At 37.5% G+C, this 22,206-nt stretch overlaps 1 protein-coding gene across 3 annotated transcripts in view; it reads left to right on the top strand.

Moving 5' to 3' along the window:
• Positions 1–1,678: 1,678 nt before the first annotated feature.
• PDSS2 (decaprenyl diphosphate synthase subunit 2) overlaps positions 1,679–22,206 on the top strand; it is a 66,364-nt gene continuing 45,836 nt past the window's right edge. For all 3 annotated transcript variants that reach the window (XM_042815711.1, XM_042815701.1, XM_042815720.1), the window contains exon 1: positions 1,679–1,790. In XM_042815711.1, the coding sequence (XP_042671645.1) occupies positions 1,693–1,790 (98 nt within the window). In that variant the 5' untranslated portion in view covers positions 1,679–1,692. The remainder of the gene's footprint in view (positions 1,791–22,206) is intronic.

Below are 22,206 nucleotides of genomic sequence, written 5' to 3'. Positions count from 1 at the left end.
TGTAACATCTTGATTATACAAAATTATAACATCTTGGTTATACACGTGTTCACAGAATCACAGAATGTCCGAAGTTGGAAGAGATCCACAAGGACCACCAAGTCCAACTGTTGGCTCCACACAGCACCGCCCAAAACCAAACCCTATGTCTAAGAGCACTGTCCCAGTGTTCCTTGCACTCCGGGTCATGCCCACCGCCCTCTGGTGAGGAACCTCTTCCTAACCCCACTGCCCTTTCCCAGACGCAGCTCCATGCCGTTCCCTCGGGCCCTGTTGCTGTTACACAGAGCAGAGCTCAGCGCTGCCTCTCTGCTCGCTGTGAGGAGCTGCAGCTGCCATGAGGGCTCTACTCCGCTCCTCTGCTCTGGGTTAAGCAAACCCAGGAACTGCAGCCACCCCTCGCATATCTTATATTGCTAGATCCTTCACCATCTTTACAGTTGTGTGAATTGCCATTTTCATTTTATTGCCCTATTAAGAGGCTAACATGGAATTGCATTGTTGAAGGTTAAGACTGGTGGCTGATGCTTGCACCTGGCCAAGTTTCAGCTGTGGCTGTGAACCACATTGGTTCTTAAAACTCAGTTGAACCAAACTCTGAAGCTGTCTTAAGCCATAACCGTGTGCATTCCTCTTGGAAGCTTTTCCTCACACCACAGCTGTGCACGGTGCTGCGATCATGGCCATGTGGGGCCGGGCTCACCCAGCACCAGCCCCCTGAGCCAGCTTGTTCTGCACTGAGCTTTTGGAGGCACGTGGTCAGCTCTGTCACTGTGGGAATAGTTAGGAAGACTGACAAAAGAAGTGGAGTGGTTATCTGCAGTAGCACATGAACTTTCATGTGGAAGGATATTTAAATTACTCTGTTTTTTATATTTACATGTCTGCATAAGTGAAATAGTGTATCGAAGATATTATTGTGTTGTGAAGTGGTGTAAATGTTATGAGAAAAAATCCAAATGGACCTTCAGCTTGCACACAGTGTTCTACTTATTCAAATGCACTTCCAAGATAGGCATCCTATCCTGTCAGTTAGCTGCTTTACAGACTGGTCTGGATTGATTTTCTTCAGTGATTAGGGCGAAAATTACACAATGGGACAAAGTGAGTTGGATCGCTTAGTAATCTGTGATGTAATTCTTATCTATTCAGCAAATATTTAAATTATATTGGAGATAAGGGCTCCTTCTGGAAAGCAGTTTACAGATTTAATAGCATCTGGGGTATATTATCCTTTTTTTGTAGCTATTTAGCCTTACTGGTGATCATAGGAACTAGAAAGCAACTTTGACAAGGACAGAAAGAATATAATTTGAGATACTGGTTGATGCTTGGACATCACTTTGATATACTCATTTTGCGACATCATATGAAGCACAGGACGTGTGTTACCCTTTGGAAATAAACGACATTTAATCCTGAATACTCAATTTGCTCTGCAGTAGTAATATTTCACAGTAAGTTACAGGTGAAGGGTGACAAAAGTTTGTGATTAATAATTACAGCTTATTTTCATGCAAACATGGTTATTAAAGACTTAGAGAAATGAGGGGAGCTCGAGATCTAAGTCTTTCTTTCTGTTTTGTCATAAGCAGTGAAAATGGATTGTAAATAACGTGCTTTTCTAAATTTTTTTTTTTTTTTTTTTTTTTTTTTAGGGGTTTTTTTTTTTATTGTTGAAATAATTTACAGATGCGAGGTTTGGTTGTATTGCTTATTTCCAAAGCTGCTGGACCCAGCAAAGCAGAGCTCTCTTTCCAGCACAACATGGTCAGTGGGATTTATTCCAGGTACGTGGTAACTTTCTTTAGCTAGATACACACAAATGCATTTGATTGGCAATGTCATGGTGATTTCAGAGCATCCTAGTGGCCTGCTCAGCTGTTAAGGAAAAAATCAATACTTGCCTAATTATAAATCCTTATTCCACAGGATTATTATAAGCTTTCCACGGTGAAAAGCATTTCCTGCCAGTTGTGTAGCTCGTATAATATCCATGTCTAAATCTTAATTGGCGTTTCTTGGTACAGTTAAATCAAAAAGATTTGAATTAAGTTAGGTATTTGAAAGTTTATGTTAAGAGGTACTCAGAATCAAATATGTACATACATTAATTGAGTGGAATTTTTCTGAGTTACTCAGATGTGATTTAGGTACACTACTTACTAGAAATGTCAGAGTCAGATTGACAGTTGTGTGGAATACCAGTTTGTTTTACTGAGCAAATCATTTTTATTGCAGCCACTTTGAAGGATATTTTCCCCTGACACTATAGTGTAGAATAAAGTTCCTTACCTCCCACATGTGAGCTGAATTACTGAGCCTGTCACTAAGGTACCTTAGGGCCTCACTGATATAATCAGGTTTCATCCAGTTCCTAAATATCTTTTTAAGTATTTGAAGTAAATTATTTGATACTAGTAACAACAGTAATTAGAAATAGTGGTTGGTTTTTTTGTGTGTGTTTGATGGTTAACTGTTCCTCTGAAATAATAAGTGATGTTAAAAAGTTCTGGTTGAAAAACTGTACAATTAAAATTTTTGAAGTCCTTTTGAAGACTTGAGTGTCAATGGGTGAGAAAACTCTTGTATTTTCAGCCAATTTTGCTTCTGGCCTCTGTGGGGTATTAAAGGAAGATACACAAACTTAGTGACAGGTTTGTATCCTATACACAAGGGCACAAATAGCATTTCAAAACTGAAAAGACCAAAACAAATAACATCCTTAAAATACATATAAAATCTTAAAGCAACAGAGTAAAGAAGGAAAATAAACATGAATAGGTAAGGACAGAAATAACATTAAGTAAGAAAAAAGAACAGATATAGGAGGCTTGTTAAGGAGGGGCTGTGATGCCCCTTTAGCTATTTAATTCCGTTCTTGTTTGGTTTTGTCCTTAATGTCCCCTTAGGGTTGTAATGTTTTTATATTTATATGCAAATGATGCTGCATGAGAGCATAATTCTATTTAGTTAATTATAATACAGAAAGTATTTTAGTTGATTTTGGAAGTAAATGATTTTGGAAGTTTTCATTAAGTGTGTCTCATAAAAGGAGAGAAAAAGCATTATGTTTTCATAACCAACTTTTTGAGTATGATGATTCTGACTGTGGAGGTAACTAGTGAGCATTTCAAGCTGCCACTGGGAAGATGACTATTGGAAGTATTCAGTGAGGAGCAAATAAGACCTTGAATTAATAATGAGCCAGTTGGTGTAAATGGACATCATTGGAGCCATGCCAGTTCAACCAGCTGAAAATCTAGCCTAATAATCTAAGTTTGAGGAAGTCAATAGCCATTATAATACCTAGATTAGAGTTACCAAGGTATTCCAGAAATGAAACAGCTTTGAATACGTCCGCACTGGTTCACTTAAGGTTCATTACTGTCTGTGAGAGTGATAACTATGGAATCATTAATTTGAGTGAATTTTCAGTGGCAATTGAAATCTGTATTGTGAAGCAGATACAAGCAAATTGATGCATACTAGCAAATGGCAGTGCTTTATTTCATTTTGTGTCATAGTGAGCCAGGTATTGCCTTCCACTGAAGTCACTTGGAGCTTTATCTTTGACTTGGAGCTCTTTCTTTATTTTTCTCCCTCTTCTTAATGATTTTGTGGCTGTGTACTTTTCCAAATGCACTCTTCAATGCCTGTCTTTTTTCTCATTTTGATTTCTGTACAGAGAGAAAGAGGAGTTCTGTACAAAGAGCAAAGAGAAGTGGCAGCTTGTAAAATCATGAACTTAAAGGGCTTTTGCGATTGTTTTATGTATTACAAATAATGTTTTATAAACTGCTTTCTCTTGAATAAGTACCAAAGGACATTTTCCCTTAGTACATCTTTGTCTGCTGTCTTGGTTACAGTGTAGTTATATATGGTGTGTGTATTAGAATTGTATAGCAAAGGCAAAGTATATTCCTCAGTGATATGCAGTGAAGAAATGTGCTTGATCCTTTAATGCTTATATACTGCTCCAGCTTTGAAAGTCTTTTTTTGAAATTGATTCCTACAGAGTTTCATCTCAGCTGTAAACTATGCAGCTCTTTCTGTTACCATGCCATATAATTACTTCAACTTTACATATAATATTTTGCTGGAAATATTATTTCTGGCACTGTAACCAGCATCTTCGTTGTCTGGTACTCACATGTTGTGAACAATGCGTTGTAGACTATTAGCTGGGATATAGCTTGCTTGATTTTAGGGTATTTGGTAGGGGTTAATTGCATTTCTGAAATCTGAGCATGAGTTAAGTTCAAGTACTTGTCAGTGATTGCAGCAGTCCAATGTTTTTTTTTTCCTACTGTATATGTCGGAGTCAGCTCTTGTGCTCTCTTGAAATCTGCTGTCCCACAGTGGGTAGCTAGGTTACATCAGTATGTTGTATCTGGTTATATCACATCTGTTGTATCACCAAAAAAAAGACCTTTCATTTTGTGATGAGACATGTTCTGCATAACCTTTTTTCCCTATTTGATATCTTGAATCACAGTATAAACGAAGAATGCAGTATCCATAATTAAAATTTAAGGACACTAAATTTGGAACTGCCAGCTTTTTCTTTATCCTGTTCTCCCAATCTCTAGATGTGTCAGTGACCCAAATGCATAAAAATAGATTAGCTAGCTACTTAACTTGCATCTGTTTTTACTGGTACACAATGGAACAAAACTGGTGCCTGCTACTAGAGAGCAATCTTTTTTCCAGAGTAATGAGGACTACAATTTAGATAGTTAAAGGAGCAGAGTTGGTGTAGTGATATGATGCTGCCTGTGGCCGGCACTGCTTCCAGCTTGGCGCTTCGTAATTTGCAGATGTGAACTGTCCACATTCAGCTAGGGGGGGAATTACAAGCTATTGTGCACAGGGATATCATAGTAACTGATGGTTACCTTATGAGTCATGCAGAAGATAAACAGGAAAGTGTTACAAGTGTCTGTTTGGCGTGCTTTTCTCTGTACTGCCATCTCCCTGTCAGGCTGCCAGCAACCTAATTTCATTGCCGTTGGCGGGGAAAGGAACCTGACATTACCTCCAGCTCAGCACCAGTGCTCCCAAAAGAGGATGCAGAAAAGGAATGGCAACGTGATAAACAGGCCTATTTCACCTGCTGAACAGATTTCCTAAAATTAAAACTTCCTGCTGGTCTCTTACCATTAGGTAAATATTTCCATGGCTACAGAACCATGGTAAATGCTATGATGAAGAGCAGCACTCAACAAGTTATGCAAGCAGTGTCATATAAGGATTGATGTCATTGCCCATACTTAAGCAAAGCGTCATCCTTTATTCAACTGAACCTTGTTCGTGTTCTTTCTCTGCTGAAGAGAACACAGAACACGCATTTACATTTAGGTGGAATCTAGCTAATTATAATGATATAATAGTATCAGAGAACACCTTAGATGTGATGCTGCAGCCAAGAGCTCCATGAGAGTTTGAGACCCATTTCCAAACTTGTGATTATGTTAGAGACAGACACTGCTCTCTGTTGCCTTCTTTCAGAGCAAATCTTGCTTGGACAGTTATGTATGCAGCTTGTTGGTCTTTGCTGCTGAAGGTTTTTAATAGATGTTGCAGGATCATATGGCTTCTGAATACCTATAGCTTTCTGCTTCATAGCTGGAGCTAGAATTCAACAACTAAATTACAACTGAAGATACCAAGATGGGCTTGGGCTCTCTCACTGTGTACCCAAAGGGGTATCTTCTGCTGTTGATGTCTGGCACTGGCAGACACCATTGGCTGGAACTGAGGAATCTTCTTGGCTTTATACTGTGTCACAAATTCCTCATGTAGCCTCTATATTGCAGCTGAAAGTGTAAGTGGTGCCAAAGAGCAAACTTATGCCATTTCTTCAGGCACCAATATCCTTGGCTCTACTATAGCAAGCTATTTTCTTCTCTTTCATGTTTTCACTCTTTTTTTCTTCTTCTTTTAGTGCCAGTTTCAGGAGTACCTTCTAGCACTGATACCCATTGCCTCAGCTCTGCAGATTCCTTTGGACACTTGTCAGAGGTTTTTTGGAATGTTTTCAGCCAAGTCTACCTATGTGTTCACAAGGTCAGATCCTGTGGACACCGAGAAAGTAAAGAGACTCTTGTCAAACTCAGCAAGTGTGTGTGTAGAATGGATCACAGAAAGTTCTATTTTACCAAAGAACTGGTAAATGAATCACTACAGGTTTCTGGATTAGTACTTTCACTGCTAGGCTCTGCCCTGCCTGTTCTCCCTCAGAATTATGCATCTGGCCTTTAAAAGCTCCAGGAATTCATTTCTTGCAAGGCGAACATGCTTTCTTACATGCTTTCTTACATGCTTTCTTACATGCTTTTACTGCCTAAACTTTTCTCTGAATCCTTTCTGCTGCTTGAAATAGTGGCAGTGAAACTGTAGTGACAGTCAGCGTGAACATGTACTGCTTTTCCTGAGTGTTTCAGCAATGATTTTTGGAACCAGTACTGTTGCTGCTTCCAACAAAAACCTATAAAGTGGCAGTTAACAGCAGATACTAGTTCTTGTTATGGTATTGAGTCCTTCACTCACCAGGTTCCTGTACAAATTCTTACTAAGTTCCCCAGATACCATTTTTCTTTTATCTTTTTCTGTTTTTGGACACAGCACATGCAAACACATCACACTATCTGATTTTACATGTTCTTTGTCATCACAAATACCTCAAGTCATCTTGTCCTCACCATCTCTAACGGAAAACTGATTTGCAACCTAAAGGTCTCTAGGAATTGCCAAGTCTTGACCAGAATATTCGTCCACTGGTTGTTCTTTCTCTCAAAGTTTCTCCAGTTTCGTTAAGTTAGGGCTTCTACTGCTTTGTCCCTTTGCAGTTCTATGAAGTTTACTCCTGGCTTTTCTTTGCTAGATATGAAAACAGAAAAACTTTCCATACCCACGTTTTCCATGTTAGTGGCATGGGCCAATCCCAGGCTGATTATGAGAACACAAGTGTAAAGTTATCATCAGTCTTAGTGACTTCTGATGGGTATCCCTGAGTCTTAGTGGAGATATAAGGAATCTCTTGTCAGTTCACCATCTGCAGCTTTGTCTGTTTTTTCTGTAAAACCAATGCCATGACAGACATAAGAAGTGATGCTGTGCCTGTTGGAGCAGTCTTTAACAGCCGTGTGCATGAGAGGCAATCAGGCTGCCTCCAGGGAATTGATGCTATGTGAATGATGGTGTTACTTGGACTCTTTCAGACTACACAGGTAAATGAGAACTAGCATAGTCCAAGATGTAGTGGTTGTAGGCTTACGACTGTTTATTTCTGAGAGCTATGTTCTGCACAGATTTATACAGATGGACATTGGTTTGTTGACCTCTGTCCTGGACTGCTGTTGAATTGGGTTTTTATGGTTGAGGGAAAACCAAAATGGCAATACTCTTCTTTGGGTAATTAGCATCATAGCATTTGAGGTGTGAGCACATCTTCTCTGAAGACTGAGGAAAATAAAATGTGTTCCAGTTGGAGTGATCAACAGAATATCTGTTATGCTTGAATATGCACCTTGGGCTCTGCATTCCCTGGGGGCTTTGATTATTAGCAAATAGCCTTGTGCTGTCTTGAGTGCAACTAAACTCAGAGTTGTGACTCAGAGGGCTGTCGCATCTCTCAAGCGAAGTAGTGACTACAATAGCAAAGGGCTACTTCTGGTTTGGGAAAACGTAACAATTACTCTGGCTGAAGGACATCTTCTGCTGTCTTTAAGATTTGTACCTCTCATGAATAGACTTTTGCTAGCAAATTCTTTCTACTCTAGATGAGTTTAAAAGTCACATTGTTGTTTGGTTTTTTTAAAATTTATTTTAAAATAATTATTTAAATGTGTTCCATCTGAGATATGGCTGCCTATACGTAAATCTATAATGACTTTATCAGTAGTCCTATACTAAGAAATCAGATGGACTCACTTTAAAAGGAGGAAAATACAAATCTGTTACAAAAGCTCTCCATTAATAAGCAATGGCAAGCATTAGTAAATTTTGGTGAAGATGAGATCAGTTGTATTGTTACAATATAAGTATCATTTAGAGGTTTCCTTGATCTGTTTGTCACTAGATTTTGAAAAAGTCTTCTTTCTACCTTGCCCAGATGAGCTTTTATCTTCATAGTCAAAACAGGGGAGATTTATCTGTGAACAAATTCTGTTAGACATTTATTGCAAAAGACAAAACTTGGATGAAATAAAATCAAAGAATCACCATTAAAATGATACTTCAGTACCTACAAAAATGTAGAGTGTAAGAGCATGACTTTTCACCTCTCCTTCAGACTTTTTGCTTCTCTCAGTTTTTCTGAACTATATTGTATATTAAAATGAAAGATTGCCTTTCACTGTTTCTTACTTCTGTGTTTGGAAGTAAGTGAATGATGGTTAGTTGTATTTTGAACTTCTTTCACCTGGAGAGTACATACAGAATTGTAAGAAGGTTTTGGTTTTTTTCATTGCTTCTTGTCTGTCAGTAGTGGAAAACAAAACCAGATTTACCCTGACCTGATGCAATGTATTCGGAGTGGCCAAGAAGTGGAGTTTGGAAGACCTTATACTGCATTTCTCCTGTCCTCATGAATGGTGTAAATCACTCATAACACATTTAAAGAAAATAAAAAGCAAGTAATGAGAAAGATGTTGCAAGATCAAAAGTGTGTGTAGCAATGCAAAACTCTTAAGAAGGTAGAGCTTTTTTTTCTTTTGTCTGGTCTATGTATGCAGACTGAAAGTTTTATTGCAGAATGGCTGTTGCACTTTAAATTCATACCACCTTATTGCTTTCAAGCCCTGGGTCTCAGCTGCAGATATTGCAGAGATTAATCTTATTAATGGAACTACTAATTGGTGTTTGACTTCTAATTATAGTAACAATAGGCCTTAACAATCAATCCTCACCTTTACTGGGACACATTAGGACTCTTTATCATAAAAAATATTTCCTTTGGGTGTTACTCATCTTATTCCTATCTTCTGCAAAGCTGGCTTCCAGTGAAGGTGCAGTATCCTGACTACCATGTTTTTGAAGCTTAGCTAATTAGCTGGTAGGGAAAATGCATGGTCCTAAAATATTCAGTATCTAAGTATTTAAGGAATGCGAGGCTCTTGACAAAATTACTTCTTTGAAAGGTAAAGGAGAAAAGCATCTCAAAATATAAGTAGTGATGTCTTTTATAATCTTTAAGAAATGTGCAGTTTTGTTTCCCAAACCTTGGAAAACCTCTTAGCTTTTAGTTAGAAGAAATCTAAGTGATTGTTTTAAATTATTCTGTTTAGTTTTTGCTCTACAGGATGAACCCTGTGAGATTCTTCATCTCATTTACAAGATGAATCTCAGGAGATGAAAAGCACATACAATTTGATTACATATTCCTATTGATCATCTTCTACACACAACAATAAGAATCAACTCCAAATTTAACAATATTACTAATTCATTACAAGCAATACTTTTCTTCATTAACTTTTTATTGTTTTCAGCATACATAGCATGTGCAAATACAGCAATTTTGTGTTGAATAAGAAAAGGTCCTCTCTGCACAGCATAGAATAAATCAGAATACTCTGCAGTAAAGCTAATCCAAGACTATGGAGGAATATGGACTTGAAACTTGTTCAAAATAAATCTATTTAGCGCCAGATAACAGAGCAAGGTAAACTCAATATGAACACTACAAATGATTTTCATATTCACAGTAGAGAGGGGTTGCCTTGGAGAAAATACAGTGCTGCCTGCTGTCTGTCTTTCCAGTCCACTCTGTTTCTGGGTCTTCCTCCTCCTACTGCTTGTGAAGTGAGTACTGGACTGCAAGAATCTGCAGTGTGCCAAACTGCACTGATGAAAAACAAACTGCAGTGAGTCAGTGGTGCCTTTGGGAACAAGTTCTGCTTCATTCTAGTGGGAGATCTTAAAAAAAGCATAGGTGACCTGTTGATAGGAAGACCTAGCACAGCCTTCCTGGGGAACTGGCATCCCCGTGTACCAGTCCACTTCACAATTCTGTTTAAGAACTTTTATGCTTTCTTAATAAATAAGTTATATGAAGAGAAACTTCTGTCATGTGAGTGCGACTCCATGCTGTGATGACAGCACTGCAAAGCTGCCCTAAGATGGCAGCTGCTTGTCACTCACAACTACTAGTGTGATGCCAATGTGACCAGTTGTACCGCAGCAAAGTTTTGAAGTAACTGTATGTTTATAATTAATTTGTCCTGCAGTCCCAGAATGTCTCTTATGCTTTCCCATATGCTAAAATAACAGCTCTCCTTTTCTCATGCCCAAGCCATTAACTTCTCCCTTTTCTAATTTTACAGTGCAATTGCAAAGTTTCAATACTAACTTCCACAGTACTCAGAAAATTGGAAAGTTAAATATTACAAAAGTTGCTGTACCAATTAATTTGTTTTCTTATATGTCTCAATCAACACACTGATATACTGTAACTGAAGATATTGCAAAACTTTCCAACTGATGGTGTGCAATTGAGGGAAGATGCTCGTATCCCACAAGTTTAATGTAAAGTATGTGTGGGTCTTTGCTGTATTTGTCTATGTATGAGGAATATGCTGTTTCTCTTGTGCTGTTTTGGGATGGAGTTTAAGTACGAGTGAGCCTGATTATTAACGAATGATGCTGTCTCAGAAAAGGTAGCCTTTTCTACTTCGTTTCCTTCTACTTGAAATAATGGGTTGTTTTAGAGCCTGGATTCATGTTATATATGAAGTAAATGAATCTTTCTGATCCTTTAATGTTATCTGGTTTTAAACTTGTGGTAGATTTTCATGTGGAGTTTGACAGCTCTGAGAAGCTTCTAAATCAAAGCATATTGTGGTGGATGTCAACTTTGTTTTGTAAGGGAAGATACATCTGAATGTTCTCTTTTGACTAGAAATTAACAATTTCTCCAAAATACAAAGTTTCTTTGCACTGTAAGTTTCTTTATTGAATAACTGCTAAGGCCAGTATAAACAGGACATTTCTGCTAGACAAAGCGTGGTTGCTTGTATTGCATTCCAATATAAAAGCAGATCATTGAGTACATACAGAGAGCAGGAACATGAAGAAAACTCAAGGAAAAAGAAGTTACCAGTTATTGTAGTACTGTAGCTCAGGTTGTTCAAGGCCGTAAAAGATTTTCTCTATCTGGCCATGTCACCAGAAAAAAACAAGAAGAGAGGCAAGTGCAGAGTGTCTAAATGTGGGTGGATTTTGTGTTTGGTTATGTTTGTTTCGTGTTTTGTTCGTTTTTTGTTTTGTTTTTTCTTTTTGAAGATGGGAAGAAAGGATTTTAAGTTAAATTCTTGAAGAGACTGTGAAATAAGGAGGTCCTTAATTCGGAGACTTACTTTTTTCTTCAGTGGGTGATGGATAGGCAGAAACAGCTTGTTTGACTGACTCCCTCTTAAGTAGACATTGGTCATGTTTACTTCTGTGCATTATTTCAATGCATCTTGAGATCATCATTTGGTAGATATTCATCTTCACAAGTGAGGTGGTTTGTATTTGATGTAAGATATATTCAATAAGAGAAAATACTGAGAAATGATTGCAAAGATTAATGTGATGGAAAAGATTCATTAATAAAAAATGAACTATTTTTGCAGAAACTTAAGGTGATTCTTCAGTAGATCAAAATAGAAAATATGAGTCCTTGTTATGTTGTACCTTCATTATTAGAAGAAGAGGAAAGTTAAAATATTACATAATACAAGATTTTAGGATTGTGTGGATTGCAAGACTAGCAAGCCAGAATTTGAAGATAGTGGTTGCATTCTGAGTTTAAGTTGCTAGAAATATGATAGCACAATGATTAGTGATTTTACAAGAGAAATAGGGAGTTAGAAAAATAAAGATAGAGATTTCATGACTGCATTTTAATAATGTTGCATGAGAAGGTGGTAAGGCAGTCAAAAAAGAAATCAGAAAGGCAAATGATGTTTTTTTCCTAAGTCGTGCAGCAGTTGAAAAGTTCTGATTGGCACTGATGGTATGATTATGGAGCATATTCAGTGCAATGAGATTCTGGGAGAGCTTGACTGCCAAAACCTGGAAGTGTATTATAGTATTGGCAGTTGGAGTTTTTAATTTTTCTAAAGACTGACCAAACTTCGGTAAATTTTTGTGGAAAGAGAAGAAGTAGCCAAGGGAATTATGCGTCTAGTATTTCCAGAAAAGGAGGAAAACTTGAGTTTCAGATATTGTACAATATTGTACATAATTACTGTGTTTCATCAAAACAGCGTTCTGTGGAAAGCTTACTTCAGACTTGTGGCTGAAATTTCATTCTGGCTTCTGAAACTATGCACCAAAACCAACATAAAAAGTTTGTGTAATTTCATGTGCTGTTACAGTTAACTACCTGAATGTTATCAGGATTGTAGTAGTAGCTGCAAGCAATAGTAGGCCCTGTTTTGTGGACTCAGAGAGGAATTTTGCAGAAGATTTGCTCTTGGAGATGTTTCATTAACATATAGCTCTCTCTCCAGCAGTACTTACTTGGGGTTAATGGAATTAATTGATAATTTTTGAATACCACTTATTAAAATGTATACATTGAATTGTTTGGGGATGGAAAGACCAAAGAATGGAAGAATGAGATTTTCAGATTTGTTATGAACTGATGTAAATGAGGTAAAAATAGATGGAAATTGTGCCAGTGGGATAATGGGAAGTAATTTTGCTCATCAAAAGACACATTTTCATAGTCTTGTCTTATACTTCGTTTGCATAAAATATATACTCCTCCTCCTCCTCCTACTAAAAGTTTGCAGATATCAGTAGTGCCAAATGCTTGTGCTGTACTGATGTGGTCCCAGAAGCAGCAGTCATTGCCTTACTCTCAAAGGTTTATTATCATTTCCCTGCTGTGCTTCTATCAACACACCTGCTCCAAGAGGCAAGGTCTCTGAGAAAGTCTCCTATCTTCCTTTGGCTATCTGTCTCACTCTTTGTTCATTGCAGGCAATACCCATCTGCTGAATACTTCTGCTCTGTGGAAAGTGAAAGCGTTCCTGTAGTAAACAATTTAAATGTATGGTGTTATGTGTCCCTCTCCAATAAAGTTGGAAAGTTCAGGAACCACAGGTTTAACTCCCGAGTAATAAAAATGCAGTTACAGATGCTCAGAATAGGACAGCTTTCCTTGTTCACATGAGGTATCTGTGATCGTGCTGTGTAAATTTTTGTGTTCTTTTTTCCTCTGTGAGTTGGATATTTGTCGACATTTCAGAATATATGTTATGATTTTATATAAGCACGATAAAAAAATTGTAACTACCTTGTAAACTACATTCTGGTAATTCAGAGGATTTTGTTTCTTTTCCCCAGTGCCTTTTTCTTATGCATTTAGACATGTGAACCATCCATTCTCTTAGCAGGACTGCTCATTTATCAGGTTTTCTTCACTGCATAAAAAAAGGTTACCTTCTTTTCTCGTGCATAAAAAGGGTTCGATGTATTTCAAGTGTCATTAGTAGCAGAGCTTTAATGTCAAGGTTACTGCACCTTAACTTCTAGCTACATTGAATGCAATTATAGACAAACTCTTCAGCGATATTTCAGAGAGACACTTAGAGTGATAAGTCATGATAGCATTTGCTGATGGTATCTGCATAGTTGTCAGTACATGGTAGTGGGAATTTCTGTTACGTTGTTTCAAACTGTTCCTTTACTCATTGCAAATAAAATTTTATTCATGCTTCAAAGTCTTGGGGGATTGAGAAGTCGCTAATATATAGTAAGAGAAAATACGGTCATAAAATTAGAATTGGAATAGTTCTGTTGGAAGGGACCTTCCTGAGTGCTTCAGGGCTGACCAAAAGTTACAGTATGTTATTGAGGGCATTGTCCAAATGTCTCCTGAGCACTGACAGGCACGGGGTGTCAAACACCTCTCTAGGAAGCCTATTTCAGTGTCTGATCATCCTCATAGTAAGTAAATTTTCCTAATGCCCAATCTGAGCCTCCTCTCATACAGCTTTCTGCTGTTCCCACTTTTTCCAAGCATCTGCAGCCTCTCCTCGCAGCGTATGCCTTCCAGTCCCTTTATCAGCTTTGTTGCCCTCCACTAGACACATTTGAGGACCTTAACATCCTTTTAATGTTTTGGAATCCAGAACAGCATACAACATTTAGTATGAGTCTGCACCACCGCTAAAGACAGTGGGAGAATCACTTTCTCTGACTGGCTGGCTATGTACCCCAACATGTGGTTTGATGCCTTAGCTGCCAAGGCACACTGCTGACTCGTATTGTTAGTAACCTATTTCTTCCATTTATCTGTAAATGTCAACCTTATTTCCCTTTAATTATTGTGTATTTAAATGTTTTGGCTAAAAAGAATAGTATTTTTTTTATCTGTGATGTGAAATTTGTTATGGAATAGATGTTGTATGGGATGCAACTGAAGACTGCTTGTTGTGGAGGGTCTATAGAGTACATCTGAGTTAATCTTGGATGGATGGACGGACTGGATGATGCTTAGTCATTTCATAGGCAGTCTGACTGACCATGCTGCTGTTGTAAGAGAATTTCCATAACAAAATTCCTGATTTTCTTCATTGCCATGTTTCATTTGACTTCTGTTTTAGTGGTAACACAGTCATACAATTCACAAATTATTTAATTTATGCCTCATCTTTTGAGTGTTTTCTTCACAATACTTTTCTCAGTTGTGTCTTACTTTCTCTCCTTGCATCATGTATCTAATTTTCTCCAAGGTCACGCTATCACAACTGTTGCTAAAGGTTTCGTTCTCCTCGTATCTTCCCCTTTTTTTGGAATCCTGGTTATAAAACCTGCAACTCACTCCATTCAGAAGATCCTTACACTAGCTCACCTTTAAAATACTCCTTTTTGCTTGATCTTCTTGCATTTGATCAAGTTTAAACATCTTTATTATCACATTTTTTCCAAGTTTTGTACAGCTGTTTTAAGGGAACAACAGTACTTCTTTTTCTTCAAGATTAGCAACAGCATTGATTGTTGAGCAGAGGTCTTCAGTTTCAGAAACATCACCCTCTATCCCTCGTTTGGTGGTTTTCATAAAATGCTATTTCATATTAGAGGCGTGTTTCTGTCATAGGAGTAAAAACCCCAAATAAATAAAATTCACCAAGGCCAGTGGTGAGCCTGCAGGTATATCCAATGCATGCGCATAGCATACATAAGCTATGACTTCTGACTGACAAATTTCCTCTGCAGAGTCAATGGAAACGTTTTTTGTCCAGTGCTGAAATTTGGTTGTTGGCTTTACTAGGTGGTCTAGAATGATCTCTGCAGAAGTTAACGTCCCTTTGGCAATGAAGAAGTGGATTAATTGGCAGGAGAGGAAAAGTCCTCTCTGGAAAGGCTGAGGTTTGGCATAGAAAATAGAACATCAATCCCCTTCGTCCAAAGGATATCAGAAGACAAGTCTGGCTTTCGTGCCTGGGTGCTCTGGCTGTCTGAAGAGGTAATCTGTGTGCTGGCATAGGAGCTGGCTGGCAGCAGGCACAGGTTGTAAGGCAGATGTAGATAAGAACAGGAAGACAGTTTCAAACCAGTTTTAGATGGATTTTTTTATTTTATTTATTTATTTGTAAGGCCTTGTTAAATAAGATATTCTTCAGGAGCATGGACCAAAATGTCCATTCTCTTCATTCCTGTTGTCAGCTGATGCTTGCAGTGCTCAATTCCTCCATCTTCCACAGTTTTGGGTGGTTTTTTTTTTTTGATTTCTCGCTTTCACTTGGAGGCTTGGAAACATCTGCATGTTTTTAATTGATAAGACTCATCTTTTTTAGTGCAGGGAAATATTCACATTGACCTCAATACATCTTTTCACTCATGTAATTCTATAGACTGGACAGGCAGGAAAATGTCTCCAGCAGACAATTTTAGCTGTGAATCAGCACATGCAGCTGGGTGGAAAGGTGCTTTAAATCATACCTAATTTTTTTCTCAAAGGTGACACTCTTGCTATTTCAGACAACTGTGCTTCTAACCTACTCTGAAAGTGGCCTTCTGGACACTTGAATTTTCAGTGCTGTCAAAGCAACAAATTGAAATGCAGATAGGAATGTTCAAAACTTCCAGTTCAGTTTCACCTTTTAGTTTTATGTCTTTTGTCGCATGGTGTCACAACTTAACTGGTGTTTTCACTAAGTGTTATGAAGTGATGTGGAGCTTGCTCAGTTAAAATAGTCTATCTTCATGTCAAGTCTCTGCTTACAGTGGCTTTTACTCTTTTTAGAATGCTGTGTTAGATAATAGTTCGGAGAAGAATAGATTCCAGGGACTTTTGATCCACCATTACTATAAAATGCAAAATGCGGTTCCGTTTTTTTCCCTCTGACCATAATGATTTTAACCTTGTGTACTAATTTGAATGGGCTTGCGGGGGCAGAGTCTTAAATGAGACACAAATGAAGGAAAAATTGCTAATGCTGCCACTGTATATCTAATGAGCACTGTGTAATAAACCATAACCTCTTCAACATTTCTGTGGAAAATGGTGTGATTATTTTGGATGGCTGGCCCTTTGTGTATGGCTCATTACCATCTGGCATAATGTGTATTGATATAGCCTGTAATTGTCAACTCTTATTTGACGTGCTGCCTTTAATAAATGTGACTTGCATGGCTAGAACCCCCAAATGGTTATTTAAAAAATTGTGTTTAAAAAAAGTATGTATACTTGGATAAAATATATACCCTTATGTACATAAAATAATTTTGTAGATGGTCTCAGTTTTGCTTTATCTCATTTGGTTGTCGTTGTTGTTGGGTGTTTTTTTTTTGTGGGAGTACAATGCCAAATACATTGTGTTACCAGTGTGAGTGCCTGAATGTGTGAAGATGAACATGAATTCTGGACAAAGGTTGTTTCCTCTTGTAGAACATGTTTGGTTTTTTTTTTTCCTTTTTTTTTTTTTAAACATTTATTGTCTGCAACAGTAAGATAGAAATAAGCTGTGTTAGCAGGACAGGTTCCCAGCCTCCTGGTGGCTTTGGATGATCTTGTACTGTGATTGCAAGGTAACTTTAATTTGCAAAGTGGTCCTGCTTTTGCAGTCTGCTGAACAAGGTGGCTGAAATGCATTCAGAAATCCCAATCCTGAAAATATCTGTGCATCCTTAAAAGAAAATAGGCTACTCACCAATAGTAAATTTTTAAATTCAGGGTCCACTGCTAAGTGGTGCCAAATCTCATTTGTCATTTGTTTTCTGAAGTTTTCCTCTCTTGGCTTTACGGTTCAGACGTACATGAATAACAGACATCATTTTGATAGATCAGCTTGCAGTACAAAACAGGTCTTAGGATTTTCCCAACTTTAATCAGCTCCAATCCTTATACTTCAGTGGAATTTCATGAAGCATCATCTTCAGTTTTGCCAGTGATGGAGAGTCCGTCTTTACCTCTTGTACTCCTTTTGGAAAGTAACTTCACCTTATTTTTTTCTTAATTGGCTTAGTTTCAAGCCACTGGATTGTGTTTTATCTTTGCCTGATAATCTCAGTGGAAACTGGGGGAGCAAACTCCCCCCCCCCCCCCCCACACACACAGGGGCAGAGCAAGTGCCTCACAAAACTAAGTATGTACAAGTCTATGGGGCTGGATGACATGCATCCCTGGGTCCTAAAGGAGCCGCTCTGCATCATATTTGAAAAGTAGTGACTGCCAGGTGAAGTCCCTTGTGACTGGAAAAAGGAAATCACTTTGAAAAACTCCAAAAGTGGCCCCATATGAACTTAATGAGGTTCATCAAAGCAAAGTGCTAAGTTTTGCACTTGGGTCAGGGTAATCCTGGATATGTATGCAGACTGGAAGAAGAATTTCTTAAGAGTAGTCCTGTTGAGAAGGCCTTGGGAGTCCTGGTAGATGAAAAACATAACAAGAGCCAGCAGCATGTGCTTGCAGCCTAGAAGGCCAATGGTATGCTGGGCTGCATCAGAAGAGGGGTGGCCAACAGGGCAAGGATCAGATCAGATCAGAGGGCTGGAGCACCTGTCCTGTGAAGACAAGTTGAAGGAGCTGGGCTTGTTCAGTCTGTAGAAGAGAAGGCTTCAGGACCTCATTACAGCCTTCCAATATTTAAAGGGAGATTATAAATATGAGGGAAAACAGCCTTTTATCTGGGTAGGTAGTGAGAGGACAACGGTTTTAAACTAAAGGAGGGAAGATTTAGATTAGATTTCAGGGGGAAGTTTTTTACTGAGGATGATGAGGTACTGGAATAGGTTACCTGGAGAGATTATGAATGCCCCACAACGCGGGGTTCAAGGCGAGGCTGAATGGGGCCTTGGCAACCTGATCTAGTACTTCATCTAGTGGTTGGCAACCCTGCCCGCAGCAGGGTACTTGATGATCCTTGTGGTCCCTTCCAACCCAAGCCATTCTATGATTCTAACAATCCTATGATAGTCCAGGTATTTCCTTCTCTTAAATTTGTTTCTAAAGTCTAGGTATGTACATTTTCTTTAAATAGCTGTGAACAGATTGGTCTACAGATTCAATACCAGCTTTCTCTTTATGTTAAATGGTGGAGTTTCTCATTGGAATATGTGTTCTGTATTACTCAGATTGTTAGTGTAACTTCCCCAAAATCTTTTTTTGGCTTTCCCTAATTCCTCCTCAATGAAGTGCAGTTTCCCAGTAATTATTTGACTAGTATCAGAAACCAAGAGTTGGGGGAAACACTGCTGCTGCTGGCATTTTTACCTTAATTCACTGTGTATTCTATTAGCCTGTTTTGACTACAGTAGTGTCTTGTGTGACCCTGTTAGATCTGGCTGATTATTTAAGATGATCTCTTCTGCTGCTTCCTTCCCACACTTCCAACTCTTACAACTATACACAGACTGGGAGTATTTTCTTCTGAAAACAGTCCCTTGTCCTGCAAGTGTATAGTCTGCCTTCTGTAATTCTACCTAAGATCTTTTGACTGTGGGCATTTGCTTGTTTGTTTGTTTCATTTGCTTTTTCCTAATGTGTTTATGACTTGAGAAAAACATATTGAACCAGCTTGGCTTACTTTGTATCGAGGTCAATTCGTTCTCCTTGCTGTTTATCCACTATGTCATTGCTTTCCCTAGTCTCCTCTCCAGAGAGCAATTTCTCTGGATCTACTGACTATAAAATCGTAACCACTGCTGTTTATGAACATTATTACTCACTACTGATCTAGAAGATATTTGTACCTAGCTGTGTAAATGTAACACTTAGAAATACAACAGACTTGCTAAAATCCTCTGCCTTTCTGTTATGTTTCTGCCAAACCCAACCTAATGGACCAATGCAATGCTCAAAATTCTTTTGACTTTGAGGGGGTTTTAGTATATCATTTTTAAATTGCCTTTGCTGAGTTTTGTGCCCGTCTTTACATTTTCTTGTTCCTTTTGTCAGTTTCCTTCCTTGCCTAGTTCCTCTGATTTGCATTTGTTCCATCCATTTTCCAGTTTGTTTCAGACAGAGAGGAAGGGAATTATAGCTGGTTTGGCTTTGTGTAGGCAACAGTTTTTTGGCTTTCTGTTTTGCTTTTAATCAGCTTAGTCTTCCTGACTAGGGAATTGTGGGTTTTTGGTTATATAGCAAAATATTCTTGAACAGTATCCAAAAGCTGTTTGTGTTTTACTGTTTAATTTATCTATTGGTTTCAGCTTGTTTTATCTTTGAAAATAACACTTACTTACGATGTTATATACATCTGAACATTACATATCATATTTACAAGAAGTGTTTGTATACTGCTTTGGCTATGATTATATTGTTTTTGCATAAGAAATGTGTTTAGATCATATTCACTTGTACCCAAATTATTTGTTCTGATAGGAGCTCTTTTTAGCAAATTAAAAGTTTTAACAGAGAATTCAAGTTGAATCTAACATTTCTTGAGATAGGAAATTTTCTTTTAGAAATACACGATATTGAGAATTCATTATATTGCCAATGTAAATTACTGAGTGTCAGTAAATTCTCATGTAATATATTTACCAAAGGAGGGAAGTAGCTCTTTAAGGAAGTAAACATTTTAGCTCTTGGTATGACTTGATCGTTGCACTAGATATGGTCTGCATGGCTCTTGATATGATCTGCAGCAGGCAGCAACTAGAATTTCAACTTGTCTTTTATTTACTAGAAGTTTAAGGCTTGATAATTGCCTTGTAGAAAAAACAATGCTGCATCTGACAGCTATAATTCATTTTGGAAGCATCAGTCTTGCCACATTGATTTTAAAATAGGGATCGTAGGACGTGATTCCTGTATGAAGAACGGGAACAGGATGCTGTCCATGCACAATGCTCGGGGAAACAGTTGCACTGAATTCAAGTCAACATCAAATCAACTTAAACATCAGAAAACATTTTCAATTTCTACGAAAGAATGAGGGAAGAGCTTGCTAAAGTAAATTGGAGGGGGAGGAGAATGAAACAGCGTTTCAGTGGTGGGCAAAATACAGAATAAAAGCTCTTTACAAGAATAAAAGCTCCTTACAAGAATAAAAGAAAATATATGGACAATTATGGGTAGAAGTTGTACATCAAAATGTTTTGTGATGCTAGGATGGGAAAAAGAAGAGTAAGGCAAGGTAGGTAGCAAGTCTGAAAATAAATTGATAAACAGGAGTGTAATTATCAGCATAATAAACTTAATAAACTTCATAGAACCAATGTATTTAAAGTTAATTTATCCTTCAGGTGGAAGATGACAATAGCCTAGGGACCAGTATAGAAGGAATCACAGAGGTCTTAGTCTTTGACCTTGTTAAAGGATAACAGTGGATAGATAATTTCAGCATGTAAAAAGGCATGAATTGTGGCCATGCCAGAATATTTGGCTTAAGTCTGCTGCTTCATCCTAAAGTCTTTTCCTGCTAATGAAACCACAGCACCTGCCATACATGTTGGCTAATTTAACCAATATTAAATAATGTTAATAATGTTAAATAATTCCATAATGATTTTATTAAGTATGGTGTTGGCTTTGACAGGTTAATGGGGAAAAAAGAACTGTAAAATTCCCTCCTCCCCATTTTTAATGTGTGAATAAGTGTGTTATGTTGATACAGCATTATGACCACAGCAAACAGAATCAATTTAAATTTAACTTGTGCAATGTTTTGTCCTTTCTGTTCATTGGTCACAAATATTGTATCAGATATCAGGTTCTACTAAAATACATTGTCAGTGTTAGAATTATAATTTTAATTCTTTCTTAAATGCTTTTACAGTTTTTCAGTTCCTTAGTTATAATTATTGTATTACTTTATATATTATTTTTTATATATAGATTATTATAGTTGTCACAACTAGAATAGGTGCTGATATTTTTTAGTGTATTTATTTTAAAAATGGCGAATGCAGCATTGTACATTCAAGTTAATCCTTTGTGTATGGAAGGGAAGCTATTGCATTGACAATCATAGACAAAATCATCAAATCTGGGGTGTACAGTGTTAGTTACCTTTTAATAAAAGGTTCTATGATGATAATTCTTGAAGAATTTTTAATCTCTATTCTGCATCGTCTTCATTCAAAGCAGTTGTGTTCATTGCTGAGAAATTCAGAATGTGGGTTTTAGTAGCTAGTATTATTCTCTGTTTATTTGGTCCATTTATGTGAAATATTATCCTTAATATTAACATAATTTTAAGCTATTAAGTGGCTCTTTGTGTAACCTATCTTCCTCTGAGAGGGGCAGTATGTTTCTGATAGTTAGCTCATGAGGAAAGGTAAGCTAACTCATACTTTACAACTGCTTCTGAGAGCTTGAGTTTCCATCACAAATACTGCAGAGTATTCAACTTGAAGAGCTTCTTTGTTCGCAGCAGATCAATTGAGCTGTTTAATGTTTTTATTTTATATATTGTGCACAATGCTATTTTCTCTTTAGAGGAGGACTTGAAATTAAGGACTGAAGTTGCTTGTAAGAACTTCTGAAGAGATCGTGCCCAGTGAAGTTTCATAGCTGCAAGCATTTTATGATAACACAGACAACAAACAGGGTATTCAGCACTGAAAAAAATTGTTTTTAAAAGTTGCAAGAGAAATTTGTTTTAAAAACCTATTTTTATTTTCATGGAAATTTGGTGCAGTATTTTACCAGTCAACCTTGCCATTTTGTATAGTTTTGTGTAGGAATCAACATTTGTGGTGAAACTTTCATGAGATACTTCTCTTTGTAATAATATCATCATAGCTTCTTTTTTTTTT

This window comes from Centrocercus urophasianus, unplaced genomic scaffold (genome assembly GCF_019232065.1).
Source record: "Centrocercus urophasianus isolate 14NV4802_14NV808 unplaced genomic scaffold, USGS_Curo_1.0 seq_10, whole genome shotgun sequence".
In the NCBI taxonomy this organism is placed as follows: domain Eukaryota; kingdom Metazoa; phylum Chordata; class Aves; order Galliformes; family Phasianidae; genus Centrocercus; species Centrocercus urophasianus.
This window is presented reverse-complemented; position numbering and strand designations above follow the sequence as displayed.